This window comes from Lycorma delicatula, chromosome 5 (assembly GCF_047948215.1).
Source record: "Lycorma delicatula isolate Av1 chromosome 5, ASM4794821v1, whole genome shotgun sequence".
NCBI classification, from domain to species: domain Eukaryota; kingdom Metazoa; phylum Arthropoda; class Insecta; order Hemiptera; family Fulgoridae; genus Lycorma; species Lycorma delicatula.
The window spans coordinates 138,516,371-138,541,657 of record NC_134459.1 but is presented as its reverse complement, the minus strand read 5'-3'; the positions used below and the strand labels follow the sequence as shown (position 1 = coordinate 138,541,657).

General features: G+C 29.3%; 1 protein-coding gene across 1 annotated transcript in view; it reads left to right on the top strand.

Annotated features, from left to right (window-relative positions):
* The window catches only part of LOC142325751 (uncharacterized), a 71,287-nt gene extending 52,728 nt beyond the window's left edge, over window positions 1-18,559 (top strand). The window contains exons 8-12 of the mRNA XM_075367781.1: window positions 4,456-4,702; window positions 8,399-9,003; window positions 12,575-12,797; window positions 14,267-14,486; window positions 18,159-18,559. Coding sequence (XP_075223896.1) covers window positions 4,456-4,702; window positions 8,399-9,003; window positions 12,575-12,797; window positions 14,267-14,486; window positions 18,159-18,456 — 1,593 coding nt within the window. The 3' untranslated portion in view covers window positions 18,457-18,559. The remainder of the gene's footprint in view (window positions 1-4,455; window positions 4,703-8,398; window positions 9,004-12,574; window positions 12,798-14,266; window positions 14,487-18,158) is intronic.
* Window positions 18,560-25,287: the final 6,728 nt, after the last annotated feature.

The following is a 25,287-nucleotide window of genomic DNA, read 5'->3' as shown; positions in this document are numbered from 1 at the left end:
ACTTCATTAGTCAGTTAACAAGTGGAAATCAACACGGTTAGTTCCTAGAAGATGGCGCCATAACGCAAACAGCTAACAGGTCAGTAACTTTTTTCCGATTCATTTCAAGGGATTTGTAGCCTGCACAATCGGCCGATCTTACTCCCCCAGATTATTTTCTATGGGGGGCAACGAAACAAGCAGTGTATCACAACAGACCACGCACGATTGATGAAAAAAAACCTCAATAATAGCATACGTACGAGACATTCCAGTACTTGAGCTGGTAAAAATGTTTAAAAACAAATTGTACGTGTGCAGTGTTGTATCGATGTTGGAGGAGGTAATTTTCAACACCATTTATAAACTTTTGTAATATCCCTTTCTATAAAATAATGAAATAAAAATACAAAGTAATAATTAAAAACGTTTCATCATTTGATTTCCATGATTCCAGTGCATAATAATTTTCTGAACGCACTGTTTACTCAGATATTTAACATTTAACGCTTTTAAAATAATTTTATTTTTAAACAATTTTATTTAATAAAATAATCCATTTTTTGTATAAATGTATAACTAAATACTCCCAATTTTTAATTATAATTCTGTGCATTTAAAATGCTGCTCCGAACAAATTTTTCCACGGTTTACCTTCCTTGTTCATTTCAGATAAATACGGAATCAGTTTTTTATTATCATTTGAATAGTAAATCTACCATTTATGACGTCTATATAATTAATAATTATGTTACGATCTGAAGTAAACTTATTATAAATTTAATAATTTAGTTATAATAAATAATTTTAATTTGTTCCGCTGAACTTTTTTTCGGTATATTTTTACTTAAAATATTCCTGATTTTTGTTTTTTTTTTAAGTTTTAGGGGTATCGTCTTCTGTGGTCATTAGCTCTTCCACAAAAAAAAATAAAAATGTACCATTCCCTCCCAATAATAAAACACCAGCGACATAGTCAATAGAATTGTCTTGTCAATGAAAATCATCTAAAAAACTGACTCCTCATAGGTAAAACCCAAAAGAACACAAAAATGGCAAGAGTGTAAATTGTCCTTGTCATTTAAAAACAAGAAGCCATTTCTTTCTAAACGTTGTCAATCAATTCAAATTTTACACTAGTAAAAACTCCCTTATAATCATCATTCAAAAGTATGTCTAAACATCGGTATATAATTAAATATAAATTATGATAAGTGTAAAGGGCTCTTGTCATTTATAATCTCACATCAAAATAAACATATCCAAAAAATCATTTAAAAATATTTGTCTATCAATATCCATCAAATATCCATAGAGATATAAAAACAATTTTCTTTCGATGTTATCGCCTCAGTTTTCCCTTCGAACATCCTTTTTTAGATCTTTTCTCCACCCTGCGAAGGGCGTCGATGTTAACATCCATTGTGTCCGAGTCCTCCGAGATGGAGTCTTCAGTTCCCCCGCCGCAAGTCTCGGAGGATCTCCTGCTTCTGGCGTCGGATGACACCGGCTCCGCTGGCGCAGACAAAAGTACATCACAGTCCATACTGGATGTAGTTACAGCTAGTATTTGTGGGGCGGTCGATTGTCTTGTCCTCTCCGTTAACGGTCTTTGTAATTTCGGAGGTTCCACTTTTGGTTTCTTAAAGTCCTCCTTTTCCAGAATCATCACTTCTGGTTTCGCAGATCCCTCGGCGGGGATTTTTACTTCCTGCACATTTATTTTCGTCGTTTCAATCTTCTTATCAGTTGCTGATTTAGTTGTGGGATCGAATTTCGACTTTACGGCGCTGCTGCTTTCGACAGATCTATCTGTTTTCTTCTGTAATGGTTTCGGATTGATTCCTCTTGATGGTTAATGATACTATGTTCGATCATCGCAGCTAAGGCGGGTGGTAATTCTACAAGCACATCCTTTGATTTTACAGGAGCTGTAGAAGCCGCAGGAGCAGCCACAACTTGCGCACAAGAAGCTGTTTTCGGTGTCCTGGCAAGCACAATTTTTCTTGCATCGAAGCAGCTCACTTTCTGTGCTATTTTAATTTCTTGGATAGTTACTTCTTGTTTGTATATAGGACAATTTCTAGGCCTTGCAGAATGGTGACCATGGCAGTTGACGCAGACAGGAGGATCCCTGCACGGGTCATCTGGGTGTAACTGTTCACCACACACGCATATCTGATTTCTTATGCACCTTGCCGCCGTTTGTCCAAATCGCTGACACTAATAACGTAAGGGTGTTGGAATAAAAGGACGCACATCCAACCTATGAAAACCAGTCTTAGTGTCCAAACCAAAGTGTCTCAGGACACTGGTTTGTTGAAAGTAAGTACATGTGATGCGGAGGGCTGAACTTCCCCACTCCGGCGCATATTTAAGCGACGGCACGCAACAACACCTTGATTATGAAGTTCATCAACAATCTCCTCTTTGGTGCAGTTTAAAAAATCCCTGTACATGACAATGCCTTTTGAGACGTTCAAGGTACTATGAGGAGATACCTCAATGTCCATAACTCCGATTTTCTTCGCTTTTAGCAATAGCAGAGATTGAACGTGGTTGACAGTTTCTACAAAGAGTCCTATTGTAGTCTTTCGCGTCGCATTTACCGGTCCTCCAGCAGCTTCCGAGATATCACGAGCTATCACGAAAGGTCTAGTTTTTGTAAAATCGCTGTCTTTCCTCTTAATGACCAAATATTTCGGTATTGAATCAATATTCTTGGGTCTAAACTTATAAGTTTCCTTCTTCTGTTCTAATTCGACAACCTCTTCCTTGTCGCTGAACTCTACACTTTTCCTTCGCTTCGTTTGTGAAGCCAAAGGCTCTCCAGAACGAGGGGTTTTACGTGGACCCTCTGCCACGTTAGGTGTGGATGATAAATTTCCCATAAACCTAAATTACGCCTGTCATGACGTCACAAGGTGCGGGCGGAGAGATTGTTGGGCATGCCCCGGATCATTGATCCTGCCCAATAAGCCGCCTCCCACAAATTTAACTCGGGCCGGGAAGCGAGGCACTGCCTGACCCACGATACCGACATCCCGGGGCTCGCACGTAGCAGTAGGGGCTCCGATACCCTTACCAATGGGATAATCTCTGCCAAAGGCCGAAGTGACTGACTCACGCTGGACGGCCCCACAACCGAGAAGAGGGATGGGCATTCCCCGTCCAGCGTCGGCAAACAGATCACGGTCATGCTTCCCATAACCGCTGCAAGCAGCGAAACCGAGAAGCACAACCGCAACGGATAGCTCGGGACCGCCAATCCCGTACTCCAAAGGAGTTCCTGAGCAAGACCATTTTCCCGTTGGCCGACATAAGTGGACAAGTACAATATCGTTACCCGCCTCGGGCGTGTGCATAGTTATTGTTGCACGGACCTGGGGTTGGATTTATCCGGAGCATTATTATTATTATTTATTATTAAAATAATTTCTCTACTCTCCATTTCATCTGGGAATATCGTTAAATAAAATATTATGTTTTGCAACGTTATAATGTTTATTTTTCATATAACACTTTTTTTGTTTATTTTTTTATATTAATTTTTTTATCTTAAAAAGCAAATATTGATGCCCTTGTAATTGTATGATTGTTTATTTCAATTGACGAATGAAAACTAAATTTGGATATAACTTTTTAAACAAACATGCTATTAGTACGATTCTTAAACTTACATAATCTTTACAAAATTTACTATCTCATATGTGTCGGATGACTTGAAAAAAAAATGATTTTTTTGTTTTTAAAATTTGTTATAAGGACATCTATAATTGCCTATAGCCCATTAATGTGTAATATTGTTATTGTATCCGAAGGTTACACAGAGCTCCGCCTCCTAAGCTCTTGCTTGGAGATCGTCATTTGCTCAATTTATTCTCAACAAGATAGATGTAAGGTCGCAGTCGTTTTTGTTTTTACTGTAATTACAACACAATCATGAAGTTTTTATTTTCTTTTAAATATTTCTTTATATTATTTAAACACATATAAAATACCGTGTTTTTAACTGTTATTTATTTTTAATCGGTAAGTTACTATATTTAATTCGATCAGCTTTAGTACTTACAAATTTGAGTAACTTTATTATTCTAATTCTAATTACAGTGTGGTTCCAGTGCACACAAGTGTTTTTGTATGTTTAAACATTAAAACTTTCTTAACAAAATTACTTAACTAAAAAAAATCCACATTATAGTTTTAAAAATAATAATTACACAGAGATTCTGTATAATTTTTCTATTTTAAGGTGGCTGGTCACAAGTTACAAGTTAATTCTTTATAAAAAAATGATAAGTTATCTAATTAAAGCGCTTTAATAGAAATCTTTTCTTAGTCTGTTAATACGTATAACCATTCTTTGTTGATTATTGACAAAAACGTTTTAAAATTAAAGCATTGTATTATTTCTTGTTTTAAAACAGATGAAAAATTGAAGGCAGTTATTTTCAACAAGTTTTAACATAAAATAAAAAAATGAACATTTATATTTTATTTGCATCGTTTACATTTATTATCACGGCAACATTATGCGATGCTGCGAAAATTTTGGTTGTTACTCCGTTTAATTCCAAAAGTCATCAATTCTTCATTCAAGCAATCGTCAAAGAACTAGCTTCAAGAGGTCACCAAGTAGACTTTTACACTTCCATACCTATTGAAAAAAATATAACAAATATAAAAGTGGTAAAAACTGAGGATTGGGCATTGAAATCAATCGGTGAGTACATAACTTTTTATTAATAATATAGTATTCAATAATATCGGTCGGAGAAGATGTAATGATTTGTTTTCAACAGAATGAATAAATTTACAAATAATTCTTTATTCAGATCGGTACATTTAAATGTACATTTAATGATCACAACAATATAAGATAAATTATAAATACATTAAAGTATGTGTTTCATAAAATCCATATTAATTATTTAAATACAAATAAATGAAATAATGTTAAGTTAAACAAATTAAAATATAAAAATTACTACGAAATAATTCACAGTTCAGTAGTCGGTAATAAAACTATTTTAGCGCATATTTATGTACACCTTGAACGGAATACAAATAATCTGTTTTTTTTTGTTTAATTAATTTTATTTAAAAATTCATCAACAGAATAATATTGTTTCCATAAAAGAAAATCTTTTAATTGAATTTTAAATAAATTAGTGGGAAGATTTTTCAAATGGTTCGGCAATTTATTAAAAATGACAACAGACGCGATAATAGGCTCTTTCTCGAAAGCCGAAGTATTGTGTTGAGTTATACGAAATGGTGCTGTTGCCTGATTTTCTGACGATGGATATTGTTATTTTTTTAACTATGATTATTCTTTTTAGTAAAAATTTTAAATAAACAGTTCAATTCATGCATGATATGCAATTCAAATTTAATTTTTTCACGATCTCATGTTAATTTAATATTTTTTATTATGAGTGGAATTAGGCAATCAATTATTTGTTTATCCTATCTTATTTATATTAATCAGGAACAACTTTTAAGATATATTTTGTACGTGAATCAAAGTGTTTTTCGTGTAATTTTTATCTTTTATTGCATCACACACACTTGATATTCTACAAGTACTCAAACAAATTATCACATCTTGTCACACTATATTTTGAAATGTTTTAATTTTTAATGTCTCCTGTTGGTTTTTAAAAACTGAAAGTATTTGAAATATATTTTATGTTTCACCGATGATAGATTTCATTTTCATTAATATTAATATTTTTATAATATATAATTTTCTTTGTTACGTCCATTTTTCTAGTTTTCTGGGATTAGTCTGAGGGGAAAATTTTACATGATTTTTACAGATGGATACTTCTTCTAACTCTAGTTTAGTTACTGCAGAGAATGCGGTATTGAAACTTATAACTAATTATAATAATAATTATATTATTACTATTATAATGGAAAAATGCAATGCCTGGCCAGGATTCAAACCCAAAATCTACCAGCTGAAAGATAGAACACTAATATGATGATCGATTTACCTGTGACAATTGATTTTACTGATTGTATTTAGTGAATATGATCTATATAAGTAAGATTATGAGAGATATTTACTATTAAACATTTATAAAAAAATAGAATCCTACAATTTTAAGTTTTTTTTAATAAAAAATGGATATTTGCTTACCTTGTGTCTACCTTTTTTACCGCAGCAAAAAGGTAAACTCTTACTTCATCTGATACCTAAACATAATAATGTTTTTAAAATTAACTGATAATTAAGGGTACTTTTCTATTGAAAAATACCCTTAATCTATTGAAAAGTAAGTACTTACTTAGATAATTAGGGGTACTTTTCAATAGAAAAGTATCCCTAATTATCAGTACGTTGGTAAAAGCAAAATAATCATAAAAGAGGATTTAAATATCAGTCTTATTCTAAGCCACTGAATAGTATTAAATATGATATCCAATTTATTTCTAAAGCTTATTTGATAATCAGTAGATGTTTAAATTAACTGATTTTCTTTAAAATCCAGTTATTTAAGGTGTAAATTTAAAGCACGTTATAATACATTTTTCCATAGTTTTTCTCCAATAACTTACATTTATCATTTCGCCTTGAAAAGTTCTGAATATTTGATTCTCTTATGAATTATGATTTGCATAATCTTTTATATGTTTTCACATTTTTCCAATGCTTTTTTATTAGTAACTGTAGTCATTAACGTAAGTTTTACAGTTCAATAAACAACAGGTGATTTTATAGGTTCCTTATGATTTTTTTTTTATTATAACACTATTATTGTTTTTTGTTTTGTAGAAAAACTTTTTATTATCTTTGAAATCCCTGTAATTTATTGATTGTTTATTAATGCAACATTTTTTTTTTATAGAATTGTTAATTTTTTTATTTATTAGTGGGGAAATGTTGATAAAGCTAGTTTTAATTTTTTCAACTTAATTTTATTTGTTTTGGCATTTCATCTGGAGGTCCCAGGTTCAAATCGGTTAGGCATCGCATTTTCACTTGCTTCAAAAATTATCATTTCATCTCATCCTCTAAAGCAATACCTAACGGTGGTCTGGAGGTTAAGAAAAATAAAACTTAATTTTATTACATATAATACCCCAATTTTACTGATTTTTTTTTAACAAAGCAAAATCTAATTACGTTAGGTTAATAATTTAATAATATTTTATCATCAAGATAGAACAGGTTGTTTTTCTTGGCAGTAAATGTTACGATCATATGACTACATCGTGAACTGAAATGTTAGAAAAGTCTGAAAACGGATTCATATTATTAAACCAAGTAAACAGATATAAATGTTTTCAGCTACAAAGATATTAATTTATAGAAAGTTAGAAATTTCTATTGATTGACTTAAATTCAAATTTAATTTTTTAAACACAAAATAGCTGTGTTTCATGATGTTAATTAAAAATATAATGCTAGTATAAGAAAATCTAACATTGGCCCATTTTTTTTTATAACTATTCATGTATTACAGATATTTGAAACCAAAGATTAAAAGCTTTTACAAGAAAATAATCACAGAAAATATTTTATAATATTTTGTTTGTTTCATCTCCATACATGAAATAGATACTTATAACAGTTACTGTAATAAAATATTTCAGACATTTTCTTCAATGATACAGCCATAGTGTGTACAATTATTTCACGGCATTTAATAACAATTCTTCTAGGAATCAGCATAAAAACTGTGCATATCATATATGTATGATAGGAACTGTAATCAAAATGGCTGTCAACCCTACAAAAGTCACTCCTGTAACTAGTATCAACATTTCCAAGATACAAGCATCCCTTGCTGAGCTTACTAAAGTAAGAAGTGAAGTGATTTCTGATGCAAAGGTAGAGTAATGGGATCTGAATTATGCTTGCACCAAGGGAACAGAATCACTCTCAGCATCATTAATTTCATGAGGTTTGTAAATATCAAATACTGTATTTACAAATATTTGATCTCTCTTTTATCAGTCAATCGATAAAAGTTATTTTGCTTTTATATTTATAGATTTTTTATGCTTGTAAATCATATTGGTAAGTCTAGAATTAATGTTATGACTCAGTTATAAACTTCATCTATAAGCAGAACTAAATTATAAGGTGACAAATCCATGAGCAATCCTAGAGAGAAAGATTTTTTGAGTATGTTCTATTTGAAACATAATTTAGAAAGAAGCATGATACTCTGTTTTCCTTAATTTATAATTTAAAATTCAAAGTAATTTTATATTACTGAAAAACATTAATCTTCAGTAATGTTTCGACATCATCTAGTGAATAAAATTGTGGTAATTGTCAGTTCAGGAACCTTTCAGGCAAATTATAAATAAAGACTTAATGCAAGTCTAAATTTTTTTCTGTTTTACTATGAATATGAATAAAAATAATAAGCATTCAAGATTTATGTATTTTTTATTCTAGGACGTTTCACCTTTGAATTTATTCGTCAAATAGGAGGATCTGTACCTTATTTTGGACCGTCAGCATTCTGGTTTTTTGGTTTAAAAATGTCTGAAGGAATATTAGAACAACCTGTAATACAAAAATTAATTCACAGTAATGAAAAATATGATATCATTTTAATGGAATCGCATTTTGGACAAGAATCGTTGTTGGCATTCGGTCATAAATTCCAAGCTCCTGTGGTATCCTTATTAACATTTTCTCCTTTTTTTGGCACTAATGAATTTGTTGGAAATCCACATGGAACATCATATCTACCACTAACTGAACTCCGTTATTCAGAAAGTATGACATTTCTTCAAAGATGTCATAACACATTACGCACAATTATTAATGTTGTTGGCACTTATTGTTTCTATTTGCCTAAACAAGAAAGTTTTATTCATAAATATTTCAATTATACTGGTGCTGAGAAGATTCCATCCATTGTCGATATGTTACAAGATGTAGCGTTAATAATCACTAATTCTCAAATTAGTGTTGATTATTCACGACCTTTGGTACCAAATGTGATAGAAGTAGCTGGACTTCATATTTCACCTGATCGTAAACCACTTCCTAAGGTAACTTTAAGTTCATTGTTGTTAATAATTGTAACAATTATTATTAATAATTATGAGTATTGAAATTCTTCAGTATTACTTTTTTCACCTAACATTTTATTGTTTTGCCCATTTTTAACTGATTCCCAAAGAATTTGTAGAAATCACTTGTCAAGTCAGCTTTTCTAAGGGAATGTTGTGGAGGGGGAACCAACTTTTCTTTATATTTTGGAGTCTCCTGAACACGATTCTGCTATGTTTGTATTCATATGTATGTTTGTGTAAGATTTATCGTCCGCTTCACTAGATGCAAATCTCAACCAATCTTGACAAAACATGGTGGGGTGATTTAAACTTATTAGAAATAGAGCCTTATTGATTTTCAAACAAATTGGTTCACAGGAACCGTTGTTAGAGCCAAAAAACAGGGTTTTGGAGTACATTTCTGGTTTTTTCATTCTACTGGTGCAGTTTTTAACCGATTTTGATGAAACTTGGTAGGATGATGTAAATCTAGTAGAAATGGAACCTTATTTATTTTCAAGCAAATCAGCTCGCAGGAATCAGAGAGTGAGAGACAAAAAACTGTTTTTTTTTTGGTATATTTTCAAGGTTCTCATGTTGTAACTTGAAGGGTGACATGTTAGAAAGCCAGAATGATTTTAGGTGGTGTGAGCTAGTTTCCCAATGGTGCCAAAACATCAAGTTTGTAGCCCAAATCAGATTTTTGCGAGCATCGCTACATACAAGATGGTTTTGCAATGATTCACATTTAAAATATCATATTTGAAGCCAAAATCAGATTTTAACAAGTAGCAGCACCACTAGGTGTGAACTAGTTTCGCTATAGTACTTTAGTTTTGCAATAATCCAAAGTGTGATCTGGTATGAAGAAAAGGGGTTGGTATCCAAAAGATCAGTTTTGAAGTTTTAATTGTTTTGGGTCAGTTTAAACCTTTACTTTTTAGTGAACACAGCTCCAAAACCACATAAATTATGATTAACAGCATCAAAGTGGGTTTTTGTCAAGTAGCAGTGTTAAGCAAGTGATGCAATCACAACTCAGTAACTATATGAAAAGGATGAAGAAAAAATACAAATACGCAAGTATAATGTATTTATTGAAAGAATACACAGTACCTCACATTATTATAAAAGACCACATGATACTAACATAATATGAAATAAAGAAAGATACTGAAAGCTAGCTAAAGCACTTAAAGCATTATTATTTTCAAAAATCATTACATCACTGCAACATTCTTTCTTTCTTAACTAAAATTGGAAAGCCGTCCTTCTGACGCATTTATATTATATTTTCATTAATATTTTTTTCGTAGCTTTCATTACATGAATATATGGCATTCAAATTTATTATTAACCTCTTACCATCTTATATCTTCTGTTTAAGAGAAAATGTGTTAGTATTTTTTAATAAGATCCACATAATTAGATTTTTGTTTATTGTAATTTAAATCCAATGTACATTTTTTAAAACTTCTATTGGTTATGTAGACATAATTTTTTTTTAACATTTTTGTTTTCCTTATTTTGCTTTATGAACACCTTCTTTATTTTAAATCTTTTAATGTGGTGAATTAATCTATTTCTTATACTGTTTGAATTTATTTTTATGTATTAATTAATTTGTGGTACAGTTGTTATTTGCAGCTGTATAATTTATTAAAGTAAATTCTCTAATTATGAATTTTTATCACTAGTGTAGTATAAAATTCTGTCAATCAGATTATTCTAAGTTGATAAATATGTAGTTTGATAATATGGGTGTGCGACTACACTGATAAACATAATTTTTATTTCTTAATATCTGATACATGAAACCAATCTGGTTTTTAATGCTGAAAATAAATCTGAAATCAGAAATTTTCTATCACCCTATATTTTTGAAAAATTCCAGAATTTAAATCTTGAAAATTGTTGATATTATATTATGCATGATTATAAATGTACATTTTTTATTTTATACAATTACTTTATATTTATGGGCTCAGTATATATTTTTAACTCTATTATCAATTGTTTAAAACCATGAAACAACAATTTAAATCATAACACAAATATCATATATCATGAAATCATACTTCTCTATTGAAGTGTACATGAACAAGATCCATCATGTCTGTACAACTTAAAAAAAAACATAAAGCTTGTTGGCTTTGTTAGCCTATTGCTTTTAGTGGTATAATCTCTTCATTTGATATAATAACTATATTGAATGAACAGTAAAGTCTTATAATGCCTCACAAGTGAGTTAATGATTCGGACAGTTTTTGTTATGTATATGGTGAGTTCACTACAATATCATGTAGGAAAAACATTACATCTTTAATTAAAAAATTTATAAATTGTATTTTGTAAAATTGGTAATTAGGATAAGACATAGGCTCTTCATATAATATGTAGTAACTGTGCAGTCAACTTAAGAGGATGGCTAAAAGAGACACGAAAGGCCTTGCCGTTTGGTGTCCCTATGGTTTGATGTGAACTAAGAGATTACTTAACAGATTGTTATTTCTGTTTAACTAATGTGTCTGGAATTTCTAATAAGTCTTAACACACGTGTTCTATTCTTCATTGCCATCTGCACTCACACCTCCTGTATCTCATATTGAATCCATTTCAGTTCTCAAGATTCCTGAAAACTTGTTTTGTGAAAATAGTGATGAAGACACATCATTATAGAACACAATCATGATTCAGTGCTTTCATACTGTTCTGCACAATAATCTTGATGAAAATAAATTTCATCCTAATCTTTTCTATTAAGTCTGGTATGAAATGTTTGTTTACTACCTTTTTTGTAAGAGTGACCCACTTGGATTTGTGTTAAGCTACCAAACAAATAAAAGCATCAAAATTTCTCTGTCCAACATTTTAATTTAAAAAGCAGGATATAAAACGAAAACTTTCTACTTTAACAGCTGCAAGAGACTAAGTCTTTTTTATTTTTTTAAAGCAAAATTGAATTTTACGCTATGATCTTTAGCCATCATGACTGAACACTGATTTCATGCTCATTCAAAGTAATAAGAAACCAGAACATGTTTAATGTTTATGCCTGATGGAAATCAGTTTATTGAACGCCATTTTAGTCATTTGCATTTTATTTTTTCTTGCAATTCACATTCTTCAATTTTTTGGATGCTATTCGCTGATATATTTCTAACATTAAAGAGCCATTAGTTTACCAACAGTACTGACTAAAATCAACTTATGTCATATTATGTGATACGTTTAATAAAGTTACATGTAAAATAAATAACAATAAATAATATACTAAATACTTATATTTATTCTATGAATAAAGATATATGGCATAAGAAAACATACAGCGCGTTCAGAAAATCACTGTGCACTTGATTTTATAGTGCACTTGTTTTTTCTTTAGTTATATCATGTCACCTTTTGTTTTATAACACTTCAAAATCTAAAAATCATGTTTATTTACTTTTTTACTTTATTTTTTATTCAATTTTTTTCTTTAAAGTTAAAAAATCAGTTGATTTTTTATTTATTTCATGAATTGTTAAAATTTAACCTTTATGTATATATTACTTTGCTTTTCTACTAGGACCTTCAAGAATTTATGGATAATTCTAAAAATGGAGTTATTTATGTAAGTTTTGGTTCAGTAGTACCAACTGAAGAATTGCCTGATGATATGAAACTGAGTATGATGAAAGCATTTGGTAAATTAAAACAAAATGTTATTTGGAAACTACCTGTCGACTCATTCCCTGGACTACCAAAAAATGTAAAATTAGGAAAGTGGTTTCCTCAACACGATATACTTGGTAATGATGTTAAAATTTTTAAAGAATTTTATAGTTTTATCTTATTATTGAAAGTTTGTGTTCCTCTGAAACATTGCAAAGTGCAAATCATGAAAGACACAACCAAATGTCTTTCTGAAATATATTATTTGTTCCAAAATAAGTCAAAGAATACTGAAGTGATACGTTTAATAAAGTTACATGTAAAATAAATAACAATAAATAATATACTAAATACTTATATTTATTCTATGAATAAAGATATATGGCATAAGAAAACATACAGCGTGTTCAGAAAATCACTGTGCACTTGATTTTATAGACTGATAGATTTTATTAATAGATTAGATTAATTATATTTATTGAAGATTTGATATTTACAGAAGCTACAGTGAAAATAATCTTCTTGTACAAATTACAGTTGCCAGTAAACTAGAAGGGATTGCCTTAGACTGAACCAAATCTCGTTGTACTTACTGTACCTTGGTACAGTAAAAAAGGAAATTTGGGATAAAATTGACTTTTTTTGTTTGACATATTTAATTTTGAACTATCTTATTAAGATTCTCAAGCGTCCTTGTAAATAAATTGGTTTATAGTTTTGGCAGGGTGAAGGGTAAAAGGGATTAAATCCAGGATTCAGCAAATATTTAAAAAATTATTGATCATAAAAATTTGTTATTTTAATGTTAATTGTTTTAAAGAGGGTGTCTCTTTAAAACTCATAAAATTCCCTACAATTTTATTTTTTATATTGTAATAAAAATAACTAGGTCAATGTTTGTTAAGTCTTTGCATTATTTTACTCCTATTAGTAAAGATGTCTTGAAACACAAGTTTTAATGAAAGTATTTATTTTAAATTTCTGTTCTCATTCTTTAATGGGCATTCAAAATTGACTAGGTTCATGGATAAGATATGCAAAAAATTCTTAAAGCAATTAATTCATTATAAGAAATTGAGAAAAAAAGTAATGTAACAGTATATTATAATTTTTAATTAAGATAGTGTGTATTTTCTTTTAACTTTATGTTTAACGGTAATAATTTTTTATTAAGAAAAATCATCAAATCAAATACATTAAAATTTATAATATTTGTACAATAAGCAAAAGTAAAATTCATAAAATGAATTAATATTTGATAATTTCTTTACAAAGCTGTGTTTGATTTGTGTAATTTATACAACTATTATACCTCCAGTATGATTTTTTTAATATATGAATGAAATTGCAGGTAAAGGCAGTTTATAATCATTATACATTCTATATTTGGGGTTTCATATGGTGTGATAAGTATGTATGTAACCAGCTCTTTAGTGTTACGTCTTTAAAAAGATTAACTTATTGAAGCCAATCATTGGATTTTATCATAAGCTACTTCTATATATAATTTAGATAATTAAAACAATTATTTAATCTTGCATAACTCCAACTTTTTATTTAAAGCTTAATATGTTTATATTTTTGGTTATCTTTTCATTATATTTAGCTCATCCAAACTGTATAGCATTTATAACACATGGAGGTTTACTGAGCCAACAGGAAGCTGTTTATTTTGGTGTACCTCTTATCGGTATACCATTCTTTGCTGATCAATATTGGAATATTATTCGTGCATCATATAGAGGATTTGCTGTGTATTTGGATCAGTATAATATCACTGAGGATTCTATTTCATGGGCTATAAATGAAGTTTTACATAAACCATCGTAAGTTTGTCTATTTACAATTATTAAAAATATTTACGAGTATTTAATAATGTAATTTATTTTCCCTTAATCCTCATAGAAGTAAAGAAAGTAGTGTAATCAACTAATTAATATGTTTAGTCATGCTTGGCAGGAGCTTTAGAATCTAAATAAATTGACTAACTTAAGAATATTTTGATTTTTAATTGAGTGAACGAAAAACAATTTAAAATGGCATTTAATTAATTATTTGTAATTGGAAAAAATTTTTAAACTTAATTAAAATTTTAAATTAAGTTTAGATGACAGTAAACTTATATAATTTTACTTACATTTTTAATTTAAGTATTTCCATAAAATCTAAATTTTTTTAAATGTAATAATTAATTATTTTTTTAAATATCACCACCTACATGCCTTTCACTGTTTATATTTATTATCACTACCCCCACATTAATTTTACATTATCTTTATTAACATTATTACTGTTTATGTCTCATTAACTGTATTACCTACAGCATCACTCTCTAAAATCATTAATATAACATACTATTTCATGATTTTACAGACCATATTTAACCATTATTTTTTGTAAAAGGAAACATCAGTTGGAATGAGATCAGAACAAAATAGAAATCTAACATAAAATTGGAACTATTAATAAGTATTCTCGGCTATGTCAATAAGAAGCATTACTTAAACCTGAAGAGGTAAAAGACTGCGTTGCTAAGGAACCCTTCCAGATATTGTATTACACTTGAGGAATTTCATGGATCCATTTTATATATGAATCTTAATAAATTAAAAAAAACCTTTTTTTTAAAAATGATGACATGAGTGGTTCATGAATTTATAGGATAGCTGAATCTGTTTCAAATGTTTTCAACTAAATTTTTGAATATTTTTATGTCAATCTTTCCACATTTGTTTGTATGTATAATACATTTCTAACTACAATGGTTTAAGAAACAGAAAACTTATTTGAATGAAATTTGGAGTGCCTTCTATCAAAGATAAATACATGATACAATTTTTTGTATAAAGGTCAGTACTACTTACTACTTGGAATTAATAACAAGTAGAGGTGGGCCAAATGTAACTTCTCAGCTTTTTTTTTAATAAAACATTAAAAATTGACTCAAAATTAATTTTTTTATCTTTAAATTAGATTTTAGTCAAAACATGATTTTCTGCATTAGGTTTTGAAAATAATATCTTTTAAATCCTGACTTCTGAAACGTTCACAAATCTAGGATATTTTTAACATATTTTGCATAGTTAAAACCAATGTTTCTTGTGGTATTGCTGTTATTTCAGCTCCAATTTGGTTTTTTAGCTCTTCTAAATTTTGTAGCTTATTTACAAACTTTTTCTTTCAAATAGTCCCAAAGAAAAATTCAGGAGCCATCAAATCTGATGAGCTTAAAGACCAACAATAATCTAAATTTCTCAAAATTATTCAATTTTAAATTTTGACCTTAAGAACTCCATTGTGGCTGCATCTTGCTGGAAGCAGGCCTCTTTGATGTCATCTTTCAGATATGGAATGAAAAATTCCTCAAGCATTTGCTGATATCTATCACTATTCACTGTCAGTAAAACATCATTTTCTTAAAAAAAAATATGGCTCAATGATGATTTGTTGTGAGTAAAGAGCATATCACACCGTAACTTTTTGTGGCTGTAAAGTACGTTCATTTGTAACTTGGGGATTGTCAGTATCCCAACAACAAGCATTTTGTTTGTTGATACAGCCACTAAAATGGAAATGGGATTTGTCACTCATCCACAAATTAGGCAAAAAGGAATCGTCAATGTTGATAAACTGCCAGCAATATTCCAGGTGTAATGCGTAATATTGTTCGAATCCATTTTATGGGCTAATTGGATTTTGTAAGGAAACATTTTAAAATCCTTGTGTAGTATTCTGACAATGATATTCCATTAATGCCCTACTGAGTGGAATGTTTTCATGCTGACATTGTGGCATTCTCCATTACATTAATCATTGCAGACTCAATATGTCTATTATTTCTGGAAGATCATCATTCTCCTTATCATCTGGTATTTCCTACTGATCCAGTCTTTTCAAATTTCAAAACCATTGTGTGGATGACTGTGTCAGAAGGTGATCTTCTTATTTCATAAAACTTTCAAAATTTTAATTGTTTTCATTAACAGTCCTCTGATTTTCCAAGAAAAATGTGACTACTTTTATTCTTTCTTGGAGAGTGTATTTTTACAAAATGAATCTTGTTTTCATTTTAAGTTTAATCTGAAAGAAAAAAAATTATATTTTAAAAATAAAAAAATTTTAATTTTTTTTCTCAGGAAGTGATCTTTGGCCCACCTGGTGTTTTACACAATTAATGCTAAAATTATTATTTTTTTAGATTTAGTTTTCAAATAATTAATAAATCTGTTACAGTATATTGTTTTGTTAAACATAAGCTGATATTTAAATTATTTCAGATTGATAGAGCAAATCACCTAAACTGTAGTAGAGTGCAATACCAAGTTGTAGTAAAAAAAAGCAATTTGTATTGTGAATTAGTGCCTGAAATTATCCAGAGCTAAGCTGACATTAAAGGTTCATTTGTTTATAGCCATCTGGCTATTACAAGATGAATATAAAAAAATTATACTTATGGTCTGCATAAAATTTTATTCAAATTTTCAACAAAAATTCAACAGAAACCCAGGAAAATATCCTACCTTTAGTGAGCAATCTTCTGCTTGAAGATTATTAATTAGAGATTTTTCAGTTTGAATTAATAAATGAGTCAGTAGCTCATTCATTTTTGTTTTGTGAAAAATTTATGATTCTGAGAAGCGGGAATCGATTTCAGGACAAGTCGAAGATTTTGGCTAAAGATTTGGCCATTCACACATTGTAGACAAATTTTTCTACAGGCTAAATCTCTTTAAGCAAACTAAAAGTATCCGCACGACATTTTATCAAAGAAAAAGATACTATAATCTCCCAATCCATTTCTAGAAGAAAGGGAGCCAGAATTAAAACAGGAGTCAGACTCCTGCCCTAATGTCTTCTCCTAAAAATAAAGAATTGGGATGTGGGTATTGCTGTGATACAATTAAAAACATCTCCAGAAGGAATCACAGGCACTGTTCAAAGCTGTTACTGAAATATACCTTTAAAAAGCTCTTCCGACACTAGAGAATTTGCTAAAACAATTACTAAAATCAGGAGTATTCAAATGCAAGTTGGTGACAGGTCGTGCAGTTTGATAATATGGCCACCAACCAACAAGTATGGTGACTTAATTTTTGAGGCATCAGTCTTATAATATTCAGGATACTTCTAAATAACTAAATTGAAATTCAATAATCAATGCAATATGTTTTCGGGAAGAAATAATAGCTGTTTTTTTCTTTTTATTTCTTCTTTAGGTTTTATTAAATTTTGCAGATATTACAGTTTTCATATATGTATACTTAATATTCATGATGATATTTAATTGATGCTAAAATGGGTTTGAAGAAATACTGAATCTTATTAATATTCTCATAATTACCATTATCCTTGTCCTCATTATCATCCTCATTTTCTTCATCAGCATTATTATTATTTCTAACAAATTACAATTTTCTATTATCTATTTTTTTATGACTACTTACAAAAGGATGTTATCTATGAGACATACATAACACATAATTTTTTTTTGTTTTTAGGTATCAGGAAATTATGAAAAAACATACTAAAATTTTCCATGATAATCAGAATCCTCCTCTTGAAACAGCAGTTTATTGGATTGAATATGTTATTAGGCATAATGGAGCACCACATTTACGTTCTGAAGGCAGAAAACATTCCTATATTAAATATTTATTATTAGATGTTTTAGCATTTTTTTGTTCAATTTTATTTGTAATAATGTTTAGTATATACTCAGTGATTAAGTTTGTTTGTCATTTAATTAACAGTACAAAAAATAAACCTGAAACTAAATCGTGTAAGAAAGATAATTAGTTTGGTATAAAGTATACTTTTTTATATTTAGTTTTTCCATGTTGTTGTTTTTTTAAATAAACTTTAAACTTCATCAACTACTTTACAAGTATACTGCAACAAACATTGATTAGCTTAGGTGATCTAGGAATCTGTTTATTGCAGACAGCATGGTCATTTGGTCATTGACACCTTATTTCACACCCTCCAGTCTCCAGTAATCCTATTCCTTGAGATGTTACAGGCATTAAACCATCAGGTTGTAAGGGATGTAGTTTATCATCTTACAGCATCTTTTTCAATACTGTTTGTGATAATTCTTATGTTTTCATTAATTTAACTACTTGGTCTGCAAATATGATAAAATTATTTCACATTTTACCCTTACATAATTTAATATCTCATTACATTGCATTTAACATTCATTACATTACTTTACATTTGAAAGAGATTTTTCTACATACCACTGACTGCTGAAAAGCACATAGTATAAGTTAATAATATATTAGAATGGTTCTTCTAATGAGCTAGTTACTTTTTCACATTTTTAAAACATTCATATTAGAAATACCCAACCAACTGACGGGTTGGTTAACACCCTACTTTGACTTCTAAATCAGAGACTGGCTGGTCTTGGGTTTGATTCCTGACAAGTCAGTGGTGTGTTTAGTATCCTTACCAATCATTTAATCTCCTCTTCCTCATTGAAATATGTGCAGGATATCTGAAGTAGTAGTAATATTAATAAAATTCCAAGAAATATTACATTCTTGTCTACTAAACCTCACATGTGTAATCAGTGACATATGATTACAATAAATGAAATTAATATAAATATTTAGTCTTCATTTTTTTGAATGAAAGATGTTATAACCTAATTTATCTTTAAGCATTCATATCAACTTTGATTAACTAATAAAAATGATGATCAATAATGATACCAAAAAGAAAATAACAATAAATAAAACTCATTATGATAATTGTAACATTTTTTTATTAACATTATTGAAACTTACAAAAACAATTCAAATGATGGATACCATCAAAACTAAAGTATAAATACAGCTGAAACCACTTTTTAAACAAATGATGCCATTTTTGTAATAACACGAGTAGAAAGAATATTTGTAAAATATAATTAAGTAATATACAGAATTGTAAAACTGTTATATGCAACTTTACAACAGTCAAAAGGAAACGATCAGAACAAAAAAAAGAAGAAAATGAACAATTAATTACAAGGATTTACACTGGACAGAATAACAGTTTAAATATTGATAATTCTATAGCAGCTGGTTACATAAAAATGTGGTTTATACGTCACAATTTTAATGTAAGTACAAGATTGAAGTATTTTCTAAATTGGATACCAATCTAATATCCATCACAACAGTTTAATTAGTGTAGTGCACAAATGTTGCACTAATGATGTAGGCTGAATAAATATTTTCATTTATCTGACATCATGCTTAATGTCTGGAAATTTTTATATATATGAAACTCCATGTTAAGAATAAATTTTACAAAAATTAAAAGAATTTGAAAAAGAAATGTGCAACAGAAAACTGGGCAAAAACAAGTGTACAATGAAGAATCTCATGGTTGGGCACAGTTGTTTCAGTAACAGATACGATTCAAATCCGTTTTAATAACATTTGATGAGATAATTTTACATTACTAAGCACCAAGTTATATTGTGAGCATACAACAAAAATCAACTAAGTCCGAAAATTGTCTAAATTGAGTTATTTGTACCACTTAGTTCAGTATTTCATGCTCTATCTACAGAAAAAATTGGTTATGTCCTATTTCATTTGGTTTGTGTGATACTAACACCCATAAAACCAATAATGACCAATTTAAGCATTTTTTATCTACAAAAATCTATTAAAGTTTTTATCTGATTTTCATGAACACTGCATTATAGTACTGTGCCAGGCAAATTCAATTAAATGATATTATCTGGTTTTTGTTATATCTGTTTCCTTGTACAGTAAACAACAAAGACAAATTAAATGATTTTGATTGGTTCTGCCTCTATTACGCCTTACTCAGTAGATATTTATTCAGCAAAAACCAATTAAATAGTTTTAATTTGATTTTGCAATCTTCTTGCCTAGCATTGTGATCCAAGTGGCACTGTGTGAAGTTATGTACATTTTAAGGTTCTGTTTGTTATAAATTGTGGTGGTTATTCATTATAGTGTACATTAGTTTTGATTATAAGTGTTAGTTTTATTAAATATTAAAAAAAAATGAACAGATGCGCAGAACTGATAATGGAGTTGGCATTATGAAAGATCATGAAGGTAAGTTAAAATTTATTTGCATGTTGAATTATTCATTAAAAATAATACTAAATAGTATTAGGTTAAGGCTATGAAGTGTCAGCCAGTTATGAAAATTTATTGATAATCTACTCTGAAAATCACGTACTTTATTATATTCCACAATGGTCATTAATACAAAATAAAACATAAAATGCATTTTAGCCTTTTTACAATTGACAAATTTTTACTTTCCTGGCAAAATTATAGACCAATGTTTAAAAGTGTTGAAATGGGTTCAGAGAGCAATTATACAGACTTTAGAGTCTGCATAGTACTGGGTTCTAAATGGTACTGTAATTGGTCTATAGGTCAAACAATCAGATGCTAAATATTTACCTCATGTTGATTAATTTCGGTTAACTACAATTCAGCTCTCAGCAGAGACTATTCTAAACTATTGTACATTTCTTGTTTAACTTTAGTTATCTTTTTACATATTGATGATAAAAAACGGATTTATGATTCTGAGAATGAAGAACTTCTTTTCTTTTAAATGAATTATGTAAAAACATGTAGATGATTAACCTTGAGTTGTTTGTGTATTTGTATTACCATTTTGTTAATGATTTTTTTCTCATTTTAGGTACAGAATCCAATCTGTTAACCAAAGACTGGTAATAAACTAGATATTGATGAGGAGATAAAAGTGACAATGCTATGGAGAATAGTAAAGTAGCAACTTGTACATCATCTAGCTTAGATGAAGAACAAATTCATATCAATGAACAATTAAAAGAACTGTTTGAATCAATTCTGAATTAGATCCTTCATACATACCTGAATTTGGTAGCGTAAACTTTTCATCTAATTTAAGTACAGAGATATATCTTTTCCTCAAAAATGTAAAAGAAAGTTTAAACGTGTAACCAGGGTAGTGAATCAACAGTTAGAGAAACTGAATGTAGAACAATCACCAATACTGATAATAGACATAGGTACTTCTAAAAATGGTAAAAAACTTTCCCATTGGAGATTGAGTAAGCCATCTACTTGGAAGTATAATGATACATTATACTATTACGATGATACATTATACATTATACTTGATACATGTGTATACATTATTACAATAGTTGAAAGATGTAATCAATGTTTGCCACAAGTATCCAAAAAAAAAACGTCAGGGCTGCTAAAGCTCCATAACCAGTATACTGTAGTCCTTGTCATATTCAGAACTGTACTTCTGCATTTTCAACAGACAGAAAGTTGATTTGTTCAGTATGTTGAAACTTGTCTAGTTATATTCATAAAAAAGATTTTTTTCTCTGTATGATAACTTCACAAGAAGTACAGAGGAGAGTTAGAGTGGGAAACAGGTCTCATAGAAGTGATGTAAAAACTACTAGTCAAACCTCTATATTACAAAAATCTCGATTTTACAAATTTTTTACATAATTTGTTATAAAACTACGTATAAATTTACATCTATTTAACAAATTCATACCTCTATTTAACAAAATGGTGACATACTGCATATTAACATAATACAGTATGAAGTAACATACAATAATTTTTGCAATTTCTTTTTAAAAATAATGGTATTAAATTTGGTATTTTGAACAGCTCTGTGAGTTTAAAATATTATTCTTTTGATTTCCATACCTAAATTGTACATGTATACAAACACAAAGTATTCTTGACAACAGTCAAGAATGACAGGTTACTTTTACTGAACTAGTGAAGCGAAAATTCCTAAGATTCTCTTATAACCCATTAACAATAAAATTCTAACAAAAGATTTCAACACATGTTCTGCAGTTACTGTCTGCCTATACATTAAAGTAGTGGAATTTCCCAAAATCCATCAATTAACACAGCACTAAAATTACTGTGGAAACTTTTATTCATCTATCTAAATGAGACATTTATCTACAGTAAGTAAACATAACAAATAGTATTCTTAGAAAACATTTAATACATACTCCCTCTCTATTGTTCAGTGCATACATACAGTTCAGCAACACTTTTTCCTGGGATTAATTCAGTTGGTCTCTGTCTTTGGATTATATTACTCGCATTATACAATTCTGAACAGTACTGTTTCTTTAGTGTGCCATATACAATGTCAAAACGGAAGTGTCTTAGTGTTTCAGAAAAAATCAGTGTTATACACGAAGTTGACAAAGGTCTTAAAAAAAACATATCACAAAAATGTGGAATCCCACCAAGTTCATTGTTAACAATTTTCAAAAGTCAGAATATGTGATACAAAAACTAGACCAGCGTAAAGAAAATCTAGTGAGAAAAAATTAATAGAATGTATGATATCGATGAAGCCATTTTAAAATGGATGACAGTGATGCGTGAAAAAATTTTCTGTTATCCAGACCATCAATTAAAGAAAAAGTCCTAACATTTGAAGCCACATTAGGACACAAAGATTTCTAGGCCAGCAATGGCCTGGAAATCCAATGGTCAGCAATGGCTTGGTGGTTAGAGAAGTTTAAAAAAAAGACTTGTGTTATTTATAAAATTTCTGGAAATGCCAGTGTAAGTGACTGTGAAACTTGAAAGCAGACTTTGTTAAAACCAATTGCAGAAGAATATCTGCAAAAAGACATTTTCAATGTGGGCGAGGAGTCTATTTTTTACCCAACAAAATGTTAACTTTTAAAAATGATCCGTGCTTTGGTGGTAAACAAAGTAAACTAAGAAGTATAGTGTTAGTGACTGCAAACATGCTAGGGACTGAAAGACTTTGTAGTTGAATATCCTATGTCCATTACATTTGACTTGCAGGATGTCCAAATACCTGCGACACCAGTAAATCTATTGTATTATAATAGAAAGATACATGTTTATAATTTGACTGTTTATGAAGTAGCACCACAAAATGCTGCTTAATGTTATTGCTGGGCTGAACTTCAAAAGAGAAGAGGGTAGTTCAGAAACAGGTTATTTATTTAAATACTTAACAAGTCACTGAGATCTCTTTGTTTTTGGACACGTGTAGAGGACAGAACCGTAACCAAAATATTTTGGCTTTATTATAGTATATTGTGCAAATGACAGACATTACAGTAGTAGAACAGAAATTTCTAGAAAGTGGTCACAGCCACATGGTGGCAGACTCAACACACAACAGCATCGAGTCTGAAAAAAAATGTTCATTGATGTTTTTAAAATACAAGTCTGGTTACACATTTTCCATATCGCAAGGTCTCATAGGCTACGCAATAAAAATAAACCACAATACAATGTTGTGAAACTTACAATAAAGGATTCTTATACTTTGTAGAGCATCCAAATTGTTTAAGAAGAGAAATACAACCACTAAAGGAGAAACTGTGAATTGGTTTATAGTTAAATGCTTTAAGGTAATCAAAAGTGACCTGAGTTCAATTCAATACAAACTCAGTCATGGAGATAATTTTAAGACAACATAATTATTTGGAAAGGGACATCCACCTACTTCACCAAATAAAACAGTTGTACAGGCATCTGCTGCCTATCAGTCAATTTAAGAAAAAGGATCTTTTTAAATTATGTCAAAGTAATGTTATTCTCAACAGTTTAATAGCTAGTATGAGAATCTTCAATCATCTTCGGCACTAAAAGATTATGCAACAGATCTAGTTCTTGAAGGTAACGTAACTGAATGAAAACTTAAGTATTGCATGCGAAAAATTTATTATCTTTCTGTTTGCGTTAACTGTATTTCAGTTTCAGAATTTGTTATCTTGTTGTTACTTTTTTGTTTACACACAGTTGCCTACTTGTAATTATTTCAGTTCTATCTGAATGTTTGTAATATTATTGTTGTTCATAATGTTATTATTGCTGTACAGTTATGTAATTTTTAAATTCTTTAGTCATTAAACAGAACTTTAACTAAAATAATTTTATTGAAAAATTTCTTACTTAATTATTTAAGTTTTTGTGATTGTTCAGAATGTTAAGTCATGCAATCTATTAAGTCATTATTTTCTATTTTTTTATTTTTAGGTTGGTATAAACAAAACATCTTATTGTTAACTCGTTTTTTTGTTTATTGTTTTTTATTATACTGTTACAATTTTTCACTTTTTTACTATAATAATAAAATTATAATTTTTTTCCGGATCTGAACTTATTAACATCATTTTTTTCTTAAACATCAACAATAATTCGGATTTAATCATTCAACTGCTGTTTAATTTTGGTGAGGAAGAATAGTTTTGTATTAATTTTAAATTAAAATCTTTTTTTTGGGTTGTTTTGTTCAATTATGATTATTTTTAAAACAACATTGTTCATTAATTTTGACTGTAAATTTTCTTCTGTTCATTAATTTTTACTTAATAAATAATTTTCTCACCAACTTTGTGAACAGAGTATTGTAATGTTTTCCGCCAGGCAAAATCCGTATGTCCAATTTTACCAGACATTCTCCCCAAAAAAAACCATTTTTGTACAGTAAAGTAACAAATTCTATTAGTGAATTCAACCCCCCATTTATTTAGTTCTTGTCTGTTCAAAAATAGAAAAAAATTGATTTTGTAGCAGTTTATCCTGTTTCTGATTTTTAATTGAACTTAATTGG